This window comes from Chlamydotis macqueenii, chromosome 30 (assembly GCF_036417535.1).
Source record: "Chlamydotis macqueenii isolate bChlMac1 chromosome 30, bChlMac1.mat, whole genome shotgun sequence".
In the NCBI taxonomy this organism is placed as follows: Eukaryota; Metazoa; Chordata; class Aves; order Otidiformes; family Otididae; genus Chlamydotis; species Chlamydotis macqueenii.
This window is the reverse complement of record NC_141585.1, coordinates 672,433-693,150: the sequence shown is the minus strand read 5'-3', so window position 1 is coordinate 693,150 and position 20,718 is coordinate 672,433. Positions and strand designations below refer to the sequence as shown.

General features: G+C 62.8%; 1 protein-coding gene across 1 annotated transcript; it reads right to left on the bottom strand.

Moving 5' to 3' along the window:
* Window positions 1–3,962: 3,962 nt before the first annotated feature.
* C3 (complement C3) lies at window positions 3,963–18,973 on the bottom strand. The gene is made up of 40 exons (XM_086769094.1): window positions 18,868–18,973; window positions 17,943–18,135; window positions 17,419–17,578; window positions 16,998–17,068; window positions 16,823–16,917; window positions 16,659–16,741; window positions 16,492–16,582; window positions 16,186–16,288; window positions 15,931–16,051; window positions 15,520–15,635; window positions 15,105–15,251; window positions 14,065–14,277; window positions 13,782–13,976; window positions 13,203–13,364; window positions 12,993–13,122; window positions 12,717–12,788; window positions 12,373–12,573; window positions 11,911–12,022; window positions 11,491–11,576; window positions 11,033–11,172; window positions 10,732–10,944; window positions 10,361–10,427; window positions 9,916–10,002; window positions 9,623–9,826; window positions 9,261–9,336; window positions 9,015–9,174; window positions 8,741–8,836; window positions 8,457–8,607; window positions 8,185–8,348; window positions 7,522–7,680; window positions 6,970–7,120; window positions 6,836–6,887; window positions 6,585–6,672; window positions 6,231–6,320; window positions 5,835–5,940; window positions 5,487–5,576; window positions 5,236–5,322; window positions 4,901–4,984; window positions 4,398–4,533; window positions 3,963–4,201 (listed from the first exon to the last, which is right to left on the bottom strand). Exons 1-40 carry the CDS (start codon window positions 18,936–18,938, stop codon window positions 4,060–4,062), a joined length of 4,965 nt encoding a protein of 1,654 aa, XP_086625220.1. The 5' UTR covers window positions 18,939–18,973; the 3' UTR covers window positions 3,963–4,059.
* Between the last annotated feature and the right edge of the window lie 1,745 nt (window positions 18,974–20,718).

The following is a 20,718-nucleotide window of genomic DNA, read 5'->3' as shown; positions in this document are numbered from 1 at the left end:
CGTGTGGGGTGGCAGGGCGTTGGAGGTTGGGGATGTCTGGGGGCATCGCTGACCTCCAGGCCTGGAGATTTGGGTCCCAAGACCCCCCATGTCTGGAGATCTGGGGACATCAAGGGACGTCGCTGACCTCCAGGCCTGGAGATTTGGGTCCCAAGACCCCCCATGTCTGGAGATCTGGGGACATCAAGGGACGTCGCTGACCTCCAGGCCTGGAGATTTGGGTCCCAAGGCCCCCATGCTCAGAAATTTGGGGACATCAAAGGACATTGCTGACCTCCATGCCCAAAGACTTGGGAACATCAAGGGACGTTGCTACGTCCCCCGGCAATCTGGGGACACCAAGGGCCATTGACGACTCCCACGCCTGCAGATTTGGGGACATCAAGGGACATTGCTGACCTCTGTCCCCAGCGATTTGGGGACATCGAGGGACGTCGCTGACCTCCATGCCTGGAGATTTGGGTCCCAAGACCCCCACGCCCAGAGATTGGGGACACGCAGGGGCATCAAGGGACAGTGCTGATCCCCACGCCCAGAGATTGGGGACACGCAGGGACACCAGGTGACATCGCAGCCCCCTGTGCTGGAATATCTGGGGCTGGACCCCCCCCTTGCCTGGCGGCGCCGAGGGACCTCGCAGCCCTCCCTGCGCGGGCGTTGGGGACATCGGGGGGACCTTGGCCACCCCCGTGCCGGACATGTGGGGACACCGTGGGGCCTCCCAGACCCCCAGTTTGGGGACACTGGGGTCCCTGCTGGTTCCAGCGCCCCCCCCCCCCCAGCCGGTCTGGGAGGGGCCCTCCCCCCTCTAAATTATTATCGGGCACTCGCAGCCGCTTTATTTATTAATTAATAAATTTATTTATGGCTCCCCCGCTCCAAAACGGCCTTAATTTGCCCCAAAAAGGGGATCCCGCCCCCCCGTGGGGCCATCCCTCCCTGGCGGGGCGTCACTGGTCTGGATGCCTGGTGCACACGCGTGTGCAAAACAGCAAGAAGGTTTGCAAATGCACACGTGTGTGCACATGCGCATACATGTGCAACGCACGTGCAAATGCAAATAAGCATGCATGTGCACACGCACATATGTGTGCGAATGCAAATACACATGCAAAGGCACACACATGTTCATCTACATGCAAGTACCAATGCACATACGTGTGCAAATGCAAACACACATGCAGATGCATGTACATGTGCATACATGTGCAACTACCAGTGCACGTACATTTGCACATAGGTGTGTAAATGCAAATACACATACGTGTCGATGTTCACATGTGTGCAAACACACATGCAAATATGCACGTATGTGTCTAAATGCAAATGTCCATAGGTGTGAGCACGCACACGCATGTGCAACTGCAGATACGCACCCAGCAACGCACATACATGTGCATAAGCACACGCGTGGGCATACATGCACACCCCCCCCCCCCCCCCCAAGCTTTATCCGGCCTCCAGCAGCAGGAAATCCTCCCCCCACGCAACGCTCGCACGAGGGCCGCGCGCCGCTTGCACGGGGAGCTGGAAAGGACCCAGGTTTTGGGGTGCGGGGGAGGGGGGGGGGGCACACACACATCTGGGGGGTCAATTCCCCCCTCCTCCCCCCGAAATCCTGGATTCAACCCCCCTCCACCCCGGGACAGGGAGAAAACATCAGGGGCACAACCTCATATCAGCCAGCAGAGAATCTCCACTCCAAAGGGCGCTTGGGAATTGGGGGGGGGGGGCGCTTTTGTGCGCCCACGCATGTTTGCAAACATGCCCTTGCACGCTTGCACCCACATGCACGCCCCACGCGTGCGCACGGCGGTGCCGCGGGCGCCGGATAAGGCACCGGAAAGCGCCGCCGCGCGAGGCCTTACTGCGGCGGCAGGAAACCGCCGGGCGCCGGCGGCCGAAGGTCGGGCACCGTGCACCTGCGCGCAAGGCCCCGCGCACCAAAGGTCACGCTGCGCCCTGCACCGCATGCCGCGCCTCGCCGGGCACCGAGGGCGTGCAGCGCGGGCCACGCAACACCGTGCAGTGCCGTGCACCCAGGGCGTGCAGCGCCGTGCACCGAGGGCGTGCAATGCCATGCAGCACCGTGGGCATGCAGCATGGTGCACTGAGGGCCACGCAACACCGTGCAGCGTTGCGCAGCCAGGGCGTGCAGTGCCGTGCACCGAGGGCCATGCAGCGCTGCGCAACATCGTGCACTGAGGGCGTGCAGCACTGTGCACCGTGGGCGTGCAGCACCGTGCACCCAGGGCCACGCAACACCGTGCGGCGTCGTGCACTGAGGGCCATGCAACGCCATGCAGCACCGTGCACCGTGGGCATGCAGTGCTGTGCACCATGGGCCATGCAACACCGTGCAGTGTCGTGCACCGAGAGCGTGCAGCACCGTGCACCGAGGGCCACGCAATGCCATGCGGCGCTGCGCACCGCGGGCGTGCAGCACCGAGGGCCACGCAACACCGTGCAGCGTCGTGCACCAAAGGGCCACGCACTGCCATGCAGCACCGTGCACCAAGGGCGTGTAGCACCACGCAACACCGTGCAGCAGCGTGCACTGAAGGCGTGCAGCACCGTGCGGCACTGTGCAGCGCCGCGCACCGAGAGTTGTGCGCTGAGGACGTGCAGCGCCCTGCACGGAGGATGTGCACGGCCGAGGGTTGTGCACTTACAGGCGTGCAGCCCCAGGCACTAAGGGAGCGCAGCACCATGCACTGAGGGCGTGCAGCAGCGTGCGGCGTGCAACGCCCCGCGCCAAAGGTCACGCTGCGCCATGCATCGCACGCCACGCCGCGCTGTGCACCGAGGGTGTGCAGTGCCGTGCACCGAGGGCCATGCGACGCCATGCAGCGGCGTGCACCGAGGCCGCGCAGCGCCGTGCGCCGTGGGTTGTGCACCGAGGCCGCGCAGCGCCGTGCGCCAAGCAACGGGCAGCAGCGTGCACCGAGCGCTGCGCCGTGCATCGAGAGACATGCAGCAGCGTGCACCAAGCCCAGAGGGCCTCACCCAGCCCCGGTGTGGCCCCATAGGTGCCCAGAGGGTCCCAGAGGGCCCCCCATGGCCCTGTGCAGCCCCCCGTGGCCCCCTGACCCCCATGGTCCCCTACAGACTCCCCAAAGCCCCGTGGTCCCCTACGAGGTCCCCAATGGAGCCTTCACAACCCTGTTGTCCCCCATAGGGCCCCCAAAACCCCTACAGGGGTCCCGCAGCCCCATCATCGCCTGCAGAATCCCCCCAGCCCCTGCGATGCCCCCGTGACCCACAGAGTCTCCGTGACATCATCATCCCCCGTGGAGTCCCCACGTCCCCTATGGGGGCCTCACAACTCCAGTGTCACCTACAGCGTCCCCGTGACCCCTATGGTGGCCCCATCATCCCCTATGGAGTCCCCACAACCTTGTTGTCCCCTACAAAGTCCCCACAGCCCCTGTGGTGGCCCCATGACCCCATCAGCCCCTATGGAGTGCCCACGACTCCCTTGTCCCCTACGGAGTCCTTGCGACCTCAGTGTCCCCTCAGGGTCTCCATAGGTCTGTATCCCCTACAGCGTCCCCACGGCCCCTATGGTGACCCCATCATCCCCTATGGTGTTCCCACCACCTTGTTGTCCCCTACAGCATCCCCACGGCCCCTATGGTGTCCCCATTAACTCCTCTGGAGTCACCACAACCTTGTTGTCCCCTACAAGGTCCCCTATGGTGTCCCCATGACCCCATCATCCCCTATGGAGTCCCCAAAACCTCCATCGCCCCTACAAAGTCCCCAAGGCCCCTATGGTGGCCCCATCATCCCCTATGGTGTCCCCACCACGTTGTTGTCCCCTACAGCGTTCCCCATGACCTCACCATGCCCTACGGAGTCTCCACCACCCTCTTGTCCCCTACAAGGACCCCACGACAACTACGAAGGCCTCACCCCCCCGTTGCCCCCCAGCACCCCCACCACGCAGACCCAAAGCCAGGTTGTCAGAAAGGACCTTTTTTTAACCCAAAAAAAAGGAGGGGGCAGAGGCAGCGAGGGGTGGGGAGCACCCATGGATGGGGCGGGGGGGGCACGTGCTCAGGACGGACACCCAAACATGGTCATGGCCTCGGCGAACTCAACGAAGTCCTGGCAGAGGGGCTGCAGGTCAGGCTCCTGGCATTCCGCCTCCGAGAACCATTGCTCCAGCCACGTGTCCTTGCCCACGAGGTAGGAGAAGCTGGAGACCGCAAGGGGACAGGAGGGGACGTGGGTCAGAAGAGGGTGGCACCCCGGGTGGGGACACACGGGGACGGACAACGGGGTGCACAACCCTATACGAGACACTGGAGAATCTCGGGAATCTCACCACGTCCCTGCATCTCTACGTCCCCATGGCCCCACCCACGTCCCCACACGTGTCCCCGCGTCCCTACCTGCCGCCGCTGACCCACAGGTCGCTGGCCAGCCCCCAGACCAAGTAGTCCTGGCCAATCTGGAGCTTCAGAGCGTCCCGGCACTGCCGGTGGCTGACGAAGGTCCGGTTGCTTCCCGCCGGGTCCTCGTCGGTGCCTGGCCCCAGGGGAGGACACACACGGGTGACACGTCACCTCCACCCCAACGCAACGGGGACATCCCCTCTGACACATCCCACAGTGGCGGCTCTCAGTCCCCAGGGACCTCCATGTTGTCATCACTTCACCGGTGACACCAGCCATGGGTGACACCAGCCTTCTCCAGCTTTCCTCAGCACCCTTGAGTGACCCCAACCCACCTGGGTGTCCCTAGCACCCTTGGGTGATCCCAACCCACCTGGGGGTCCCTAAGCCACCTCGGTGACACCAGCCCACCTGGGGGTCCCCAGCCCTAGGTGACACCCCACCCCACCATGTCCCTCAGGGTGGGTGGCCTTGTCCCCCAAGCCCTGGCGCGCTCGTACCCATCTTGATGACGGAGAGGACGGTCATGATGTAGTTGTCATGGGACGGCGACTGCTCCACTGCCACCAGCTTCACCTTGTACACTGGGGAGAGGGATGTCACCGTGTCACCCCCACCGTGTCATGGCACCTCCACTCCCGGGTGGCCCCTCAGCACGTGGGGACCCTTCTGTCCCCCGCTTTCCTCCCCCTGTCCCCTCCTGTCTCTCGGTGCCTCTCATGTCCTTCCGTGGCCCTTCATGTCCCCAACCATCTCCTTCACGTCCCCTCTCTGTGCCCCAAGTGCCCCCATGACCCCAGATCTCCCACCATCCTTCCACGTCCCCACGTCCCACCATAGTCAACTCCCGGCTCGCAGGCGCGCTCGATGCGTTCGTTGACGGTGATTTGGACGTCCTCCTTCTGCCGCATGAAGCAGTTTTCTGTGGGGGACACAGGGACACGGCCATGACAAGGTCTATTGTGGCACCAACACGTCCCATGGTGGCAGGGACACGTCCCACCACAGCAGGGACGTGGCTCCATCACGGCCATGACGTGTCCCACCACGGCCATGACACGTTGACCCAGTCTGTCCCCATGTCACCTTCGGCGCAGCGGCACACGTCCCCGTAGCAGATCTTGCTCAGTTGGCCACCGTCCTTGTCCGGATGGTAGAAACGGGTGCAACGGTCATCTGCGTGGACACGGGGACGTGAGGCGGAGGGGGGACGCAAGGGGAAAGGACCAGTAGAAGACACGGGGACAGAGTGGTGACGTGCAGAGGGAGAGGGTCAACAAGGGGACGTGGCGGGACATGGTGACCCAGGCACGGGGAGAAGATCAGCAGGGACTTGGTGCGACGCAGAGGGGAACGCGTGGGAGATGGAGGGCACGGAGGAGAGCGCTGGGACGGAGGGGACCCGAGGGTGACGGAAGCGGACGCGGGGCGCACCGATCTTGTAGTAGCTGTAGACGGCGACGGCCGCCGGCTGGATCAAGCCCACCCGGAATCGCTGGTGGGCCTTGAAGGCGAAACACTCCTCGGCCTTGTGCGAGACCTGGGGACGGGGACGCGGCGACGGCGGTCAGCGGCCCAACCCCAACCTGGTCCTGTCCCCGGTCGTGTCCCCATCCATGACTGAGACCCATCCCTGTCCCTGAGGCCCTTTTCCTGTCCCCACTCATGTCCCCAACTTCACTCCCACCCCTATCCATGTCCCCAACCCCGCCCGTGGCCCCAGCTTCATCTCCGTCCTTGTCCATGTCCCCAACTCCATCGTGGGTCCTTCCTTGTCCTGCCACGTCCCCATCCTGTCCCATCTTCTCCCCGTGCCCTCCATGTCCCCACCTTGTCGAGGTAGATGATGACGTTGCTGCGCTCCGACTGCCCTTGGTCGATCTCAAACTTGGAGATGTACCTGTCCACCCCGTCCGTGAGCTGGGGACAGGGACACGCGACACATGAGGACACGTGACACATGGGGACACGCAATCGCTTCGGGAGACAGGGATGTATGGGCGCAGGGGCACGTAGGGACACGGCCGTGGTGGCCACATGGGACACGTGGCCATGGCGAGATGGAGAGGACTTGTAGGGGTGTGGGGACACAGTGACAGCAGGGGACATGGTGACACAAGGACACGGGGGGACACGATGGGACAAAAGTTGCAAGGTCCTGGGTCCCCACGTCCCTGCGCTCACCCGCTTCAGGTCCTGGAGATCGGGGAAGAAGCCCGTGAGCATGGAGACATCAAGGATGGACATGGTGGCATCCACGTTGTCCAAGTACCTGTGGGGACAGCCACCCACCTGTCCCCAGCTGCCCCCAGCATCCCCATCCCCGACGTCCCCGTTCCCAAGGGTCCCGAGGGGACAAGGTGGGGCTAAGCCTTGTTTGTCCCTGACGTCCCCTCCCCATCTCTAGCGCCTCCGCTGTCCCCAGCCTGTCCAACCTGGTGCAGATGGTGATCTTGACGGAGCGGATGACGTCCTCCTGTTCCTTGCCTGCGGCGGGGGGGACACAGGGACAATGAGGGGGCACGGGGGACGTCAAAGAGGACACGGGAGGGACATGTGTGGGACTCGCCTGTCTTCACGTCCTCCACCTGCACCCGCAGGTCGAAGCTGTCACACTTGTTCTCCTTGTCGGGGACCTTGGCGTTGTAGACCGTCACCACTGTCATCGTCCCCTTGCCCGTGCCCTCAGCTTTCACCGTGAAGTCCTCATTCAACTTGGTCTGCGGGGACCAGGGACGTTGGTGAGGGACAGGGACACGGAAGGGATGGCGTCCATGGCCACAGAGGCATGGTGGGACATGGAGGAGACGTAGAAGGGACAAGGACGTGCAAAGATATGGAGGGGACAGTGGCATCACGTGACACGAAGAGGACAGGGACGTTGAAGGACGTAGAGGAGGCAAGGAAATCGGAGAGGGACGTGAAGGGGACAGGGACGTTCCAGGTCACAGCAAGGGAGGGGACAAGATCGGCCTGGGACGTGGAGGGACATCCCAAGCCTTGGAAGGACACAGAGGGGACAGGGACACTCAAGACCATGGCAAAGGGACAAAGTTGTCCTGGGACATGGACAAGAGCCATCCCATGGTGACAGTGACAACGGTGACGGGGGTGCCGGTACCTCGGCGGAGCGTGCCACCAGGGCGTTGCGGTTCTCGATGCGGTAGGTGATGGCGTTGGCGCGGCGCGGCAGCAGCACCGACACGTCAAGGCTGAGCTTGAGCTGCCGCGGAGTCAGTACCTGGTACTGGGACAATGCTTGGAAGACCAGGATGGTGGCCTGTGAGGACACTTGTGTCACCAGGGCTTGGGGACACCATCTGGAGCATCCCCAAAGCCCCCTGGGTGGTCCCACGCCCAGGGTGACTCCAAGTCCTTGGGCCACCTGGAACATACCCTTGGGCATCTTATGGAGAAGAAGTGTCACCTGGGGACAGGACATGTCCCTGAGGGTCCCCAGGATCTGGAGGTGGCCCCCAGGATCTGGCCTTTTGGGTTTTCCAAAGCCCTTGAAATCCCTTGGGACCAAGGGTGTTCCCCAAGGACGTGCCATGTGGGGGGGAGGTCTGAAGGGCCACGAGGTGACCCCCAATGCCTTTGAGGTCCCATGGGACCAGAGATGTCCCCCCAAGAGACACGCCATATCCGTGGAGTCGCCAGGGCCATAAAGCGCCCCCAGCAACCCCCAACAAAGCCCTCAACCTCCACCTTCTCATCCCACTTCCCCATGGCAGCAGGCGTCAGGACAGCACCCATGGGTGCCATGGTGGGGTCCATAGCCCACCTGAGTGGATCCGTAGCCACCACTGAAGTAGTTCTGCTGGGCAAGCCAGCGGGCCACCGGCCCCGTCAGCTCCAACTTCTCCATTTGCAGCAAGGCCAGCAAGGCGTAGGACGTCCCCTCGATGTTGTAGGTGTGGGCATTGCGTTCCTCCCAACTTTTGCGGTCTAGGGTGACATCGGTCCCTCAGCACCCTCTAGGTGCTCTCCCCCCACCAGGTGACCCATCATTACTCTCCCCCTGCCCCCAGTTTTATGACCCTGGTGAGACGTCACCTTTGGAGAACTTCATGAGAACTTTCTCGCTTTTGAGTTTCCCCGTCATGGCCAACGCGTAGGAGGCCAGGGCCACCGTGTAGGGTCGTGACAGAGACTGGTATTTCCGGGCGAGGTATTCGGCAGCTTTGTTGATGCTCCCGTCCAAGCTCTAGGCAGAAAGGATGGTAAGTTTGGATTCTCAGGTGGCTGCTATAAAGGTTGAGCACTTTGTCTCGAAGCACTGTGACAGGTGCCAGTCATCCTCTCTTTCCCCATGTGGGGTTGAGGACCGGGCCACTCACGTTGACGTGGTCCTTGCAGACCTCCCGAGCCTCCTGCAGCGCAACGAGGACAAAGGCTGTGAGTGACACCTCGGGCTCGGCACCCTTGTAGCCTCCCTGCGTGACAAAATGGAGGGGGAAAAAACCTCAGGATGGTGGTTTGCACAGCAAATTCCCCCAACACTTGTCCCTGTCACCCAACATACTCCTTTCCCCACAGCTCATTCCAAAAGCCCATCCTCAAACCAACAGGGCTTTGGCCACCAGCAGGGGCAGGGTTTGGATCCCACCATACCACCATCTCGCTATGGATGACAGGAGCATCTTCTTGGAAAATCCCATCCGGCTTCTGCTTCTCCAGGATGAGCCATTTGATGGCACCACAAACCACCTCGGGCTCAATGTCTACCAGCTTGATGGCCATGGCAAAGACTTTGGTCACGTAGGCTGTCAACCTGGAGACAGGAGGACCTTAGCATCGCGTCTAACCTCATCACCCAGACCCACGTGGCGGTGGCAGTGGTGGCAACACGACCCTCACCAGGTGCTTGATGGGCGGTCCTTGAAGGCGGCGTAGGAGCTGTCAGGTTTCCGGAAAGCAAGTTGTTGGGTGTAACCTGGTGAGGAGATGGTGGTTGGCCGACACAAAGAGCACCCGGGGTGGCTTCAGGCCACCCCTGCCCTCCAGCCATTGGCCAACACAAGGAGCACGCAGCCCAGCTGAGGCCGCTCCGGAGCGGATTGGTGGCCTGAAGCTCATTTCAATGCAAACCAGTAGCTCTAGAAATCCCCAAACTGGTAGCACCCAACTCATGTTTTCTTCAAAAGCGTTGGTTTCTTCAGCACCTTGGAAGATGGTGACATTTTGCACCCCAACAAGAGGAAAGCGGGGGATGGTCTTACCCTTTTTAATCAAGTTGATGGCCTCAGTACGGCGGTCAACACCTAAGCTCTCCCACTGCATCGTGCTGTCCAGGTAGTGGGTGGCAATGACGGTGGGCGTCATCCCAATCATGTTCTGCTCCCCGCAGCCCGACGGCGTCACAATGAGTTTCTTCAGCTTGTCCCCGTCGATGGCTTTCTCCACCATGATGGACACTGGGTTGCCTGGACCAGAAGAAGGGGAGACGTCAAGCCAGGAGTGTCCTGCCCCCTCCCTTCCCTGTCCCCGCCTGTGTCCCTTCCCCTGCCCTCACCTTGGATGCTGACTTTGGTCTCCGACTCGGTGTTGGGGACGATGTCAGAGAGGTTGGCTGCCTTCACCTTCTCTTCCTGTACACCATCTGCAGGGCAGAGAGGCCAGGATGGAGACACGTGGCCCCAAATCCTTTGTGTCCCCCTCCACCCTGAGACAACCCAGCCCTGCCCCACGTCTGCAGCAGGATGTCCCTTGTCCCTCAAGATGTTCCAGAGGCATACCAGGACGTCCCTTCTTCCCTGAGATGCCCCAGCTCCACAGTAGGATGTCCCTTGTCACGAAGGATGCCCCAGTCCTACCCTTGGTGGCACATCCTTCCTCCCCTAAGATGTCGCAGGCCCACAGTGAGACTTCCCCTGTCCCCTGAGACGCCCCACACCCTTCCCCTCAGTGGGACATCCTCATGGGGCTGAGATCCCCCAAGACCAGCCGGGAGCACTCACTGATTCCCTTCGTGTTCGGGTCCAGCTCAACTATCTTCACCGTCTTCTCCAACCTCATCCCTTCAGGCTGCGGAGGTGAGAGTTCAACGCTAAAGGCTGGGCTGGTTTTGGGTGCCCCCTTCCAAACCTCACTGGGTTGGCCAGGAAAGGTGTCCCCAGTGTAAACCAGCACCCCCAGGTCATTGGACAAACTGGGAGAGCCCTAGGAGACCGCATTTGAGCATCCTGGGTGGAGGATCCTTCATCCCCGGCTACCAACACCAGGATGAAAGTGGGGACAGGGATGTCACGGGGACACCATGCTGGGGACATCTCAGGGATAGAGGTGGCACCATGCGATGGAGACGCCACGAGCAGCGATGGCCACTCACCACAACTTTGAGCTTCTTCTTGACACCATCGGCCATGAAGCTGTTCCGGACGGCTGCCTTCACCTCGATGTCGTGCAGGCCCAGCTGCAAGGGCACGATGACGAAGGGCACGGCCCACGACGACTGGGGTTTCAGGCGGAGGATCTGCTGGTAGCGCGCCTTGGAGGTGGAGGCGCTGCACAGGGCTGGATTGTGCATCAGCTCCACGCGCACCTGCACGGCACGGAGTTGTTGGCTGTGGGGTTCAGGTGGCCACCAACCCCCCCACCCCAAGAAGCCCAGGCGTGGGTCCCCCGCCAACCGTGATTTCGTGCGTCCAGTAGTTGTAGAGTATGGCACGGATCTCCACCTGCTCGTTCCTCACCACGGAGTAGGGCAAGCGCAGGTCGATGAAGAAGTCCTTCCTCACCGTGATCTCATAGGGGTCAGCCACGCACAGCCCTGCGGGGTGGCCCCCAGGGACACCGGGTTCAGGGTTTGCTGAGCCCCTCACGTCCCAGGGACGTCCTCAAGGGTTTCGGAGATCCCTCAAGTCCCATGGGGTCCTCCCAAGGCTTAGGGGATCCCTCAAGTCCCAGGGACTGCCACCGAGCTTTGGGGGACCTCCCTGTGGTATGCAGCCCTCTAAGATTTTGGAGATGGCTCAAACCCCAGGAAAACCTGCCAGGCTTTAGGAGACCCTTCGATTCCCAGGGACCACCCCCAAGGTTTGGGAGATTCCTTTGATCCCCAGGGTCACCTTCCTACTCCATCACCTACCCTTGGTCTGCGAGAGGCTGACGGCCAGGACCTCCCACGTGGTGATGGAGTCCTTCAGGTACACGGGCAGAGTCTTGGTGGAGATGCTGGAGAGGACGAGAACAACCAAGGGGGTCATAACCGGCCCCAGGCCAGTCTAGGGAGGTGTAACCAGCCACCAAGCTGGAGTAAGGTGGGCGGGTCATAGCTGGTCCCCCAACTAGACCAGGGGGTTGTAGATGGCCCCTGAGCTGGACCAAGGTGTCAAAGCTAGTCCTGAGGGGAGTCAGAAGATGACCAGAAGATGTCTGGACTTAAGAAGGATCATAGCCGGTCTCCAGCCTGGGCAGGGCAGTGTCCAGAGCTGGACAGGGAGGAGGTGACGATCCTCAAGCTGAGCCCCATGGAGGAGGTGCAGTGGGACAAGGGCACGGAGCTCACCCCAGCTCATTTGGCTTTTCCGTCAGCTGCTCCACCTGCCACAGCCAGCTCTCCGGGAAGAGGCTCCGGGAGGTGATGCCCTCGTCAGACAGGAATTCATCGTCCTCCTCACCTGGGGGTGGTGGCATTCCTCCCGGCTGTAGCCCCAGGGGTCTAAAAACTGGGCAGAGCCAGTATCACCCCGGCATCATCCAAGCACCACCCTCGTTTTGCCCGAGCATCACCTAGGCGTGGCCCAAGCATCGCCCGAGTATCACCTAGGCATGGCCCAAACATCGCCCGAGCATCACCTAGGCATGGCCCAAGCATCGCCTAGGCATGGCTCAACCTTGGCCCAAGCATCGCCTAGGCATGGCCCAAGCATCGCCCAAAATTCATCAGAAGTATTGCCCAAGGATAGCACAAGTAACACCCAACCTCCACCCAACCCTGTCATCACCCCCACGGCCGCCCAGCACTTGCTTCGAGCCAGCTCGAGGTGGAGCTCGCGATGCTTCTGCTCGCGGATGCCCTTGATGTATTTGCAGCAGTCGAGGAAGGCCCGGACGCAGGCTTCTCCATCCTGGATGTAGGCGGTGCGCTGCTCGCAGCTGTGGCCCATGGGGTTTTCCCTCATGCCGTCCTCGCAACACTTGCGCAGCGCCTTGTCCGCGTACTCAGCCGCTGCCGGAAGCGAGGCGCCCATCCGGCACCCGGTCCCAAAGCCCCTGGCCCGAGGGCCGTCAGGGCCGCGGGACGCTCCGGTGGCCTTTGGGATGCTGCGGTAGGCACCCTCGGGGACACGGGACGCTCCCGGTGCCACCTACCCTTGGAGCCTTTGTACTCGATGAGCTGCAGGGAGCGGCGCCTGCGTTTCGCGGGCTGCGGACACCGGAGCTCTGGGGGAGGAGAGGACGCGCGTCAGGACCCCGTGGGGTCACAGCCCCAAACCCGGGCGTCGCTTGCCCTTGACATCAGTTGTCGCGTCCCAAAGCTCAAGGGACGCATGTCCCCATCCTTGAAGGGCCACATCCCCAAAGTGTCACTCACCCCGTCCCCAAGACGCCATCTCAGGTTGTCCCCGTCCCCAGCAGGCCCCCTACCTGCTCGCTGCGGCGTGGCGATCTTCACGTTGGTGACCAGGCTGAGGCCAGCGTCAGCAAAGACGCCCACGTTGTCCCTCCCGCTGCCCGATGTACAGCCGATGTCACTCTTCTCCACTGTGTCCCAAACCTGTGACCAAGAGGGGACAGCCATGACAGCCACTGGCCACCACCCAGGGACAGCGGGGGAACGGGGATCCAGGCGCCCACCTTGGACTGGGTGAGCTTGTTCTTCTTGCTGAGGACAAAGACGCCCTTGTCCACGGCCACCAACCCCACTTGGGCGTTGTGGTCACCCTCGATGCGCAGCCGCATGGGTGTCCCTGGTTCGCGCACCCGGTTGTCAGCCTCCGTCGCTCCCTTCACCACCAGCTACCAGGGACACAGGGAGGGGGGTGTCATGTCCACAGGACACCCAACAAAAACCCCCTGCATCCCCAGGAGCTGCCCCGTGGAGGTACCCCAGCCCCATGGGTTTTGGAGTCCTCCAAGGGTAGCTGATTGGCGTGTCCTCCACCATGGAGCATCAGGACCCTCCAAGGTCACCCATGAGATGCCCAAGTCCCTCATGAGCCACCCAAACCATCTAGGTGACACCCCAGTCTCCATCATGGGCCACCCAAACCATCTAGGTGACACCCCAGTCTCCATCATGGGCCACCCAAACCATTTAGGTGACACCCCAGTCTCCATCGTGGGCCACTCAAGGGCCACCTAAACCACCTCCAAGGCCAAGTCAATACCCCCACACTCCTCCCCCACCCACTAGGACACTGGGGACACACTCACACTGCCCATGCACGTGTCCTTGACGTCAACCCAGACAGAGTCGGCAACAATCTCGCCAGGCATCACATGGTAGTAGGCCACGATGCGGAAGGAGGGGATGAGCTCGGCCGTCACGGGCAGCGACATGGTGACCAGGGACTGGTCAGCCTCGCGCGGCTGTCGTCCCACGTGGACGATGCGTCCCTTGCTCATGATCTGTGCCGGGCGAGGAAAGGCAGGGTTGGTGGACACCTAGGTCTCCAAGATGAGGGGCGGTTGGTTGGCAGAGGCCAAGCGCGCTCACCAGGTAGGTGAAGTAGCGGACAGAGACACGGACGCTGTCGCTGTTGCTTTTGAGGTGGAAGTTCACGGCGAGGTTGTCACCAGGCTGTAGCTCGGTGGTCGCCACGGCCAGGTGGAGAAAGTTGCCGGAACCATCTTGGCTGCGGTAAGCCTGGGCTGTCATCTGTCGCGAGGCTTGGCGGTCACGGGGCAGCCCCGGCTGGTCCGTCCGCACCTGCGGCACGGGGGATGCAGTGGCACTTGGTCAACAGGGAGAGATGTGGACCTGGGCAGGGGTCACCACGGAGGTCTTGGCTGTCCTGGTGTCTCTGACCCCTGCTGCCCTGGTCCTGGGTCAATGGTGATCATCTCCTTGGTCAACCTGGACATCTCTGCTACCCCAGATGCCTTGGCCAATCTAGTCAACTCAACCACCTCCATCTCCCTGACATTGGCCCTCCTGGACCTTGGCTACCCTGAACATCTTTGGCCACTCCCATCCCCCTGACCTTGGCTGTCCTGGGTCTTGGTCACCAGTGAACTATGCTGACCCTGGCTCCAGGCCACCATGGACAACCTGGCCACTACTGGCATCTCCACCAGTCTCCCTGACACTGGCCACGCTGGTCCCTGATCACCCTAGATGTCTTGGTCAACCCAATTGCATTGGCCGCCATGGTCCCCCTGACACCAGTCATCCTGCTCCTTGGTCAGTGGTGACCAGGATGGCCCTGGTCCTTGGGCACTCTGGACATCTTGATCACCACAGTCATCTCAGCCACGCTGGTCTCCCTGACCTTGGCCATTGTGGTCCTTGGTCAATGGTGACCAGGGTGGCCCTGACCCTTGGCCACCATGGACATCTAGGATGTCCTGGTCCCCTGATCCTGCTGTCCTGGCCCTTGGTCCACAGTGACCACACTGGCCATTGTCCTTGGTCACCCTGGACATCTCAGCCATATTGGTTGTTTCAGCAAGCCCAACCCCCAGGTCACGTCAACCACCCCTGTTGTCCCCAGCCACCCCAGTTCCAAGGCCACTCTGGTACCCGTCCCCACTCACAGTGATGGGGACAGTGTCCCTGTTGGCCGGCATGTTGAGGACCAGCTTGGCTGTGCCATCACGCTGGGTGGAGACGAGACCCTGGAAGCCATCAGCCTTGACAGCGACGCGCGGAGCCGGGGACTCATCTGGGTTAGTGACGTAGACCTGCAGGGGCGACACGAGGACATTACGTGGGGACGTGGCACAAGGGACATGTCCTCTTGTGCCATCCAGGTGACACAGGGACAGACCACGGTCCCCAGGCCCTCTTGAGGTGACACAGCGACATGACACAGGGATGGACCCCACCCCCCAAGTCTCCTCCACCCACGAGGTTTGTCCCGTTCCTACGCTGAAGCTGGGGACACGGGTACCACGGGGACCCTAGGCCAACGCCACCGCCGTCCCCCTCCCCGTCCCCAGACGCCGTTACCGTCAGATCGAAGGGCATCCCCGGCTTGAAGTACTTGGGGGTGCGGGTGAAGTGGATGGTGTACGGGGACGTCACGATATGGATGCCGCTGCGCTGCGCCTCCACCATGTCACTGCCTGCGGTGGCCACGGGAACGGCCATGTCACCCAGCGCCGGGACAGGGCTCCCCGCCAGGGACAGTCCCATCTGATCTTGGGTGGCCCCAGATGTCCCCATCCTCGCTGTCCCCAACCCCACTTGTCCCCAGCCCCACGTGTCCCTGCTGTCCCCGTCCCCCTATGTCTCCACACGTCCCCAGGTGTCCCCAAACCTACCTAACTTGTTGAGGACCACGACAGAGACACAGAGCCCGTGGCCTCACTCGTCCCTGCTGTCCCTGCGCCCCCCAGTCCCCCGCGTCCCCCTGCGCACCCGACTCGGTGATGACGGTGACGGAGACGTAGAGCGCGTGTCCCACCAGCTCCTGGGGGTTGGCGAACCGCTGCCGCAGCGTGGCCATGGACAGCACACCTTCCCCATCCCCGTCAGTCACCTGCAGCATGGAGTTGGCGGGACAGGGGACGGCCCCGGGGACAAGAATGAGGATGACGGGGCTCGGCAAGAGACAGCTCAACAGGGGATGGGAAGAGGGACAAGGGAAGGGGACAGGGACACGGACAGGGTCACCTGGACACGATGCAGGGACTGGGGGATGCTTTTCTTCTCGTCGTCCACCATCACGCCAAAGAGGACGAAGGCCGTCCCCTGCACGGACTTCCCATACAGGTACCTGGGTTCAAGCCACCGCTGTCACCATCAACCCATCCCCGTGGCCCCACATCCCCTTGTCACGCAACCCTGTCGCTCCACATCCCCATCACCACCACCCCCATCACCCTGCAGCCATGCTACCCCCTCGTCCTGGAGGACTTTGCATGGGAGCGTCACCCCACCCCCCCGCCGAAATGAGCAGTTTTGGAGTCCCCGTCCCACCTGGCCGTGATGGACACTCGGAAATCCTCCTTCCGGTCGATGTAGAGGAACTTCTCCTCTGGCTCCAGGGCCACCTCAAAGCTTGGCAGCACTGTTGGGTAGACAACCAATGATCCCAGGCATCCAGGACAGGCACAAGGGCCCAGGCGTCTCCCACCGCGTCTTACCATACTCCTTGACTTCAAACTGGGTGTTGAAGACCTGTTCTGGTGAGTCTTCGAATTTGGCCATTATCGTCCATGTCCCCAGGCTGGAAGAGGCGGAGGACAGGGTGAGGGGACAAGCCCAGAGCCACAGATGTCCCTCAGCCACCCTGGGAGGTGGCACCTACCTGACGACCTCAGGCAGGTTGTGGTTAAGGGACAAGATGCCAGTCTTCATTGGCGAGGACACAGGCACTTGCTTGATGATGACATCATCAGGGGTCTGCAGGGACATGCAGCGGTTGGGGACAGTGGCATGGGTGGCGGTGTCCCCATGTGCCTGTGTTCCCAGTGGGCACCCACCTTGACCTCCACAATCACCGTCTTGGGCGCTGGCTCCATGAGGTTGTTGACGGTGAAGAGGCGGCAGAGCACTGGGAGGGGACACGGGGACAAGGTGAGCAGAGGTGGTGCAGGGACACCCAGAAATGTGTGCTGGACCTCAACGGGGAGATCATCATAGAAGGGTCTTCAAATGGGTGCTGGACCCCAGCGGCACCCCAAGGTCACACCAGCACTGTGAGGTGCTGTGGAAGGTACCCAACACCACAAGATGCCAAGGTGCCATGAAGGGGACCCAACACCCCTAAGATGCCACCAAGACCCCAAGGACGCCCAAGATGCCACCAAGACCCCAAGGTGCCATGGAGGGGACCCAACACCCCCAAGATGCCACCAAGATCCCAAGATGCCATGAAGGGGACCCAGAATCCCAAGGACACACCAGTGGAGCCAGGGGTGTAGATGGGCTTGTCAGTCTGTATGAAGATGTGACCGCTCTGGAGTGACACCAGCAGCACCTTCTCCAGGGTCACTTGGCCCACCCGCGCCGTCACAGAGACAAACTGCTTCCCCGTCATCTGCAGCGGTGCCTTGGCCGACACCTGTGGTGGCAGAGGACACCAGGTGGCACCCATGTCCGGGGAACAGGGCTGAGGATGCCAGGTGATGGTCCCCAAGGACCCCCGGGTGACCATCAAAGACCCAAGCGTGACCATCTCCAAGGACTTTGGCATGACTGTCCCCAAGGATCCAGAGGTCACCACCCCCATGGACCCACAAGTGACCATCCTCTAGTCATAGGGTCACCATCTTCAAGGACCCCATGTTGACCATCCCCCTCTAGGTCCCATCAGCCCCACGGAGATTCTCCATCATCTCGTACAGGGTTGAGCCTCATAGGCCACTCTTCCCGGGGCGGGAGGGGGCAGTGACCGGCAGGGAGGTGACACGGGGGTGGTGACGTACCTTGACAGTGGTGGTGGCCAACATGCCCTCGGCGGGGCTCAGCTGCACACGGACCTGGTAGAGCATGTGACGCTTGAGGGGGAAGTCCTGCACCAGGATGCTGGCGTCGACCAGGCCGGTCAGCCCCGGCGCCTCCAGCACCACCCGCTCCTCCGTCTCCAGCCGCAGCACCGCTGGTGTCACCATCGTCACCCTGGGGACACCGGGCGTCAAGACGACAGCACCCAGAACCCCCAGCACCCTGGGGACCCCCCCAGAACCCCCCGATCTGCCTCATGGTCCTGAAGTGACCCCAAATTCTCCACTGCACCCCGATGGCCCCCCCACTGCACCCCGATGGCCCCCCCACTGCTCTCCAGAGCTCCCATCTGGGGTGAGGGTCCTGGTCAGGGAGGTCCTGGGGAGGTTGGGGAATCCCTGGCAGGGGGGGTCTGAGTTGGGGTGGGGGTCCCAGATAGAAGGGTCTTGGTTCTGGGGGTCCTGGATATGGGGGTCTCCTTCAGAGTGAGGGTCCTGGCCACGGTGGGGGGGATTCACCATGGGGGTTCCACCTAGAGCAGGGGGTCTTGGCTGGGGAGAGGGTCCCATGGGTGAGGGGGGGGCCCAGAAGAGGGACCCCAATGGGTTTGGGGAGGGTGGGGGTCCCACGGGTGCATGGGGGAACCCCAGAAGAGGGGGTCATATGTAGGGGGGGGGGCCTAGGAGTATAGAAGGAATCCCAGGAGGGGTGAGGTCCCAGAAGAGGGGGTTCCATGGGTGGGAAGGGGGTCCCATGGGTGAGGGGGTCCCATGGGTGCAGGGAGGATCCCAAGGTGGCAGGGGGGGGTCTTAGAAGAAGGAGTCCACTGGGTTGGGGGGTCCCATAGGCACATGGGGGATTGGGGTGGGGGTCCCACCGGCAGGAGAGGGGGTCCCAGTGACTCACAGCTGGGCGTGGGTGGGAGCCGCGTGCAGCAGCAGGAGCCCGAGGAAGAGGGGCAGCGCCAGAGCCCCCATGGCCGCAGCGGTGGGGGGGGACGAGAGGTCCGGGGGACGAGGGGTCCCTTTATGGTGGCACCAGCGGTTAATGGGTAACCAGCACCCGGGCGCCCGGGCCCACCCACACCAGCGTCCCGGACAGCTGGGCCCACCCATATTTGACTGGGGCGGGGGGGCTGTGTCCAGGGGGCGGGGGTGGGAGAGGCCTGGACGCTTGGGCCTGCACGGTTGGGCGTTGGGGAGGGTCCACCTGGAGCCTTGGGCCCACCCGCGCCACGGGACCCGTTGGGTGGGGTGGGGGTGGTCCCAGACCCTTGGGTCCACCTGGGTGGGGGGCTGGGAAGGACAGGACGCTTGGGTCCCACCCATGGGGGAGGATGGGGGAGGGGTTGCCCGGATGCCTGGATCCTTCCTCATTTCGGGGAAGGCGGCTGGCGAGGGGCCACGGGGGAGTTGCGACACCACCTGGAGCTGCGGGAGGGGGGGGGAAGGGGCAGTGGAAGAGGGGGACACGATGGGGGGGGGACACCAAGGGACACTTACGACCCTCCCGGGCCACGGGGTTGGGGTGGGCAGGACCCTGGTGCTTGGGTCCCCTTTGAGACGCCCCCCAACATCTGGGTCCACGTCTGGACCTCTGGTAGGACTCGGACACCTGAGTCCTCTCCTGGACCCCTGGTAGGACCCAGACCCAGGTCCCCCCTGGACCTGGACACCGGGGTCCCCCCTGGACCCCCATCAGGTCCCAGACACCTTGGTCCCCCCCGAGACTCCCCAGAAGGTCCTGCACACCAGAAGCACCCCTTGGGTCACCATGCCTGGACACGTGGGTCCTCTCCCGCGACCCCCGGTGCGGGTGCAGGCCCCAGACGTTTGGGTCCTCAGATGGGTCCCAGACACCAGGGTCCCCCCACGGGCCCCCCATTGTCCCCACCACCGCAGGCCGTGACCTCAAGGGGGGCCCCCGGGGGTGGCAGCTCCTCCCCAGCTGCAGGCGCCGGGGCGGGAAGGACCACGGCATCCGGGCGCCGCGTCGAGGCTCCCATTGGCCCCCGCGGCGCCCCAGGGCGCAGGCGCGGCGCTGCTGGCTTCCGGCACCCCCGCGAACCCCCAAGGCCCGGCCGGGCCCCACGGCCACCGCTGCCCGCACTGGGGGGTCCCTGAGGCCACCGGACCCTCCCCAGACACGGGTACGCCGGGGGGAAGGAGCCCATCGGCACCCGGCCTCCTCCGGGCGCGGCGGCGGTGGCGGGAAGGAGACCGACGCCGGCCGCTTCTCACCGCCGGCGGCTGCGCCACGGGGCCCCATCACCACCAGCTCCTCCCCGGCTGTGGTGGTTCTTGTGGGGAGAAGGACCCCCCTCGCTGTGGGAGCCTCTTCAGAAGCAGTTGAAGACCCATCTCCACCGGTTCCTCACCAGAATTCATCCTACCAGGGCCCCACCTCCATCGGTTCCTCATCGGACGCGCTCCCACCAAGGCCTCACCTCTCTCGGAACCTCTCTAGAAGTGGTTGCACTGCAGGACCTCATCTTCTGCTTCTCCTCCCCAGAAGTGGGGCCCACCAAGACCCATCTCCACCAGCTGCTCCTCAGACAACGCCCCACCTCCTCTCCATTGGCTCTTCCACAGAAGGAGCTGCACTGCAGGACATCATCTCCAGAAGTGGTCTCACCAGAATTTATCTCCATTGGCTCCTCCCTACAAGCAGTCCCACCAGGACCTCATCCTAATCAAGTCCTCCCCCAAAGTGGTTGCACTTGGACTTCATTTCCATTGACTCCTCGCCAGAGCTGAT

Excerpts from the sequence above, each read along its gene's own strand:
- C3 (XM_086769094.1), bottom strand. The coding sequence starts at position 18,938 with ATGGGGGCTCTGGCGCTGCCCCTCTTCCTCGGGCTCCTGCTGCTGCAC. Across the intron at positions 16,583-16,658 it reads GTTTGAAGTCAAGGAGTATG|TGCTGCCAAGCTTTGAGGTG; the intron begins GTAAGACGCGGT and ends TCTACCCAACAG. Across the intron at positions 13,365-13,781 it reads AGGACACGTGCATGGGCAGT|CTGGTGGTGAAGGGAGCGAC; the intron begins GTGAGTGTGTCC and ends TGTCCCTGGTAG.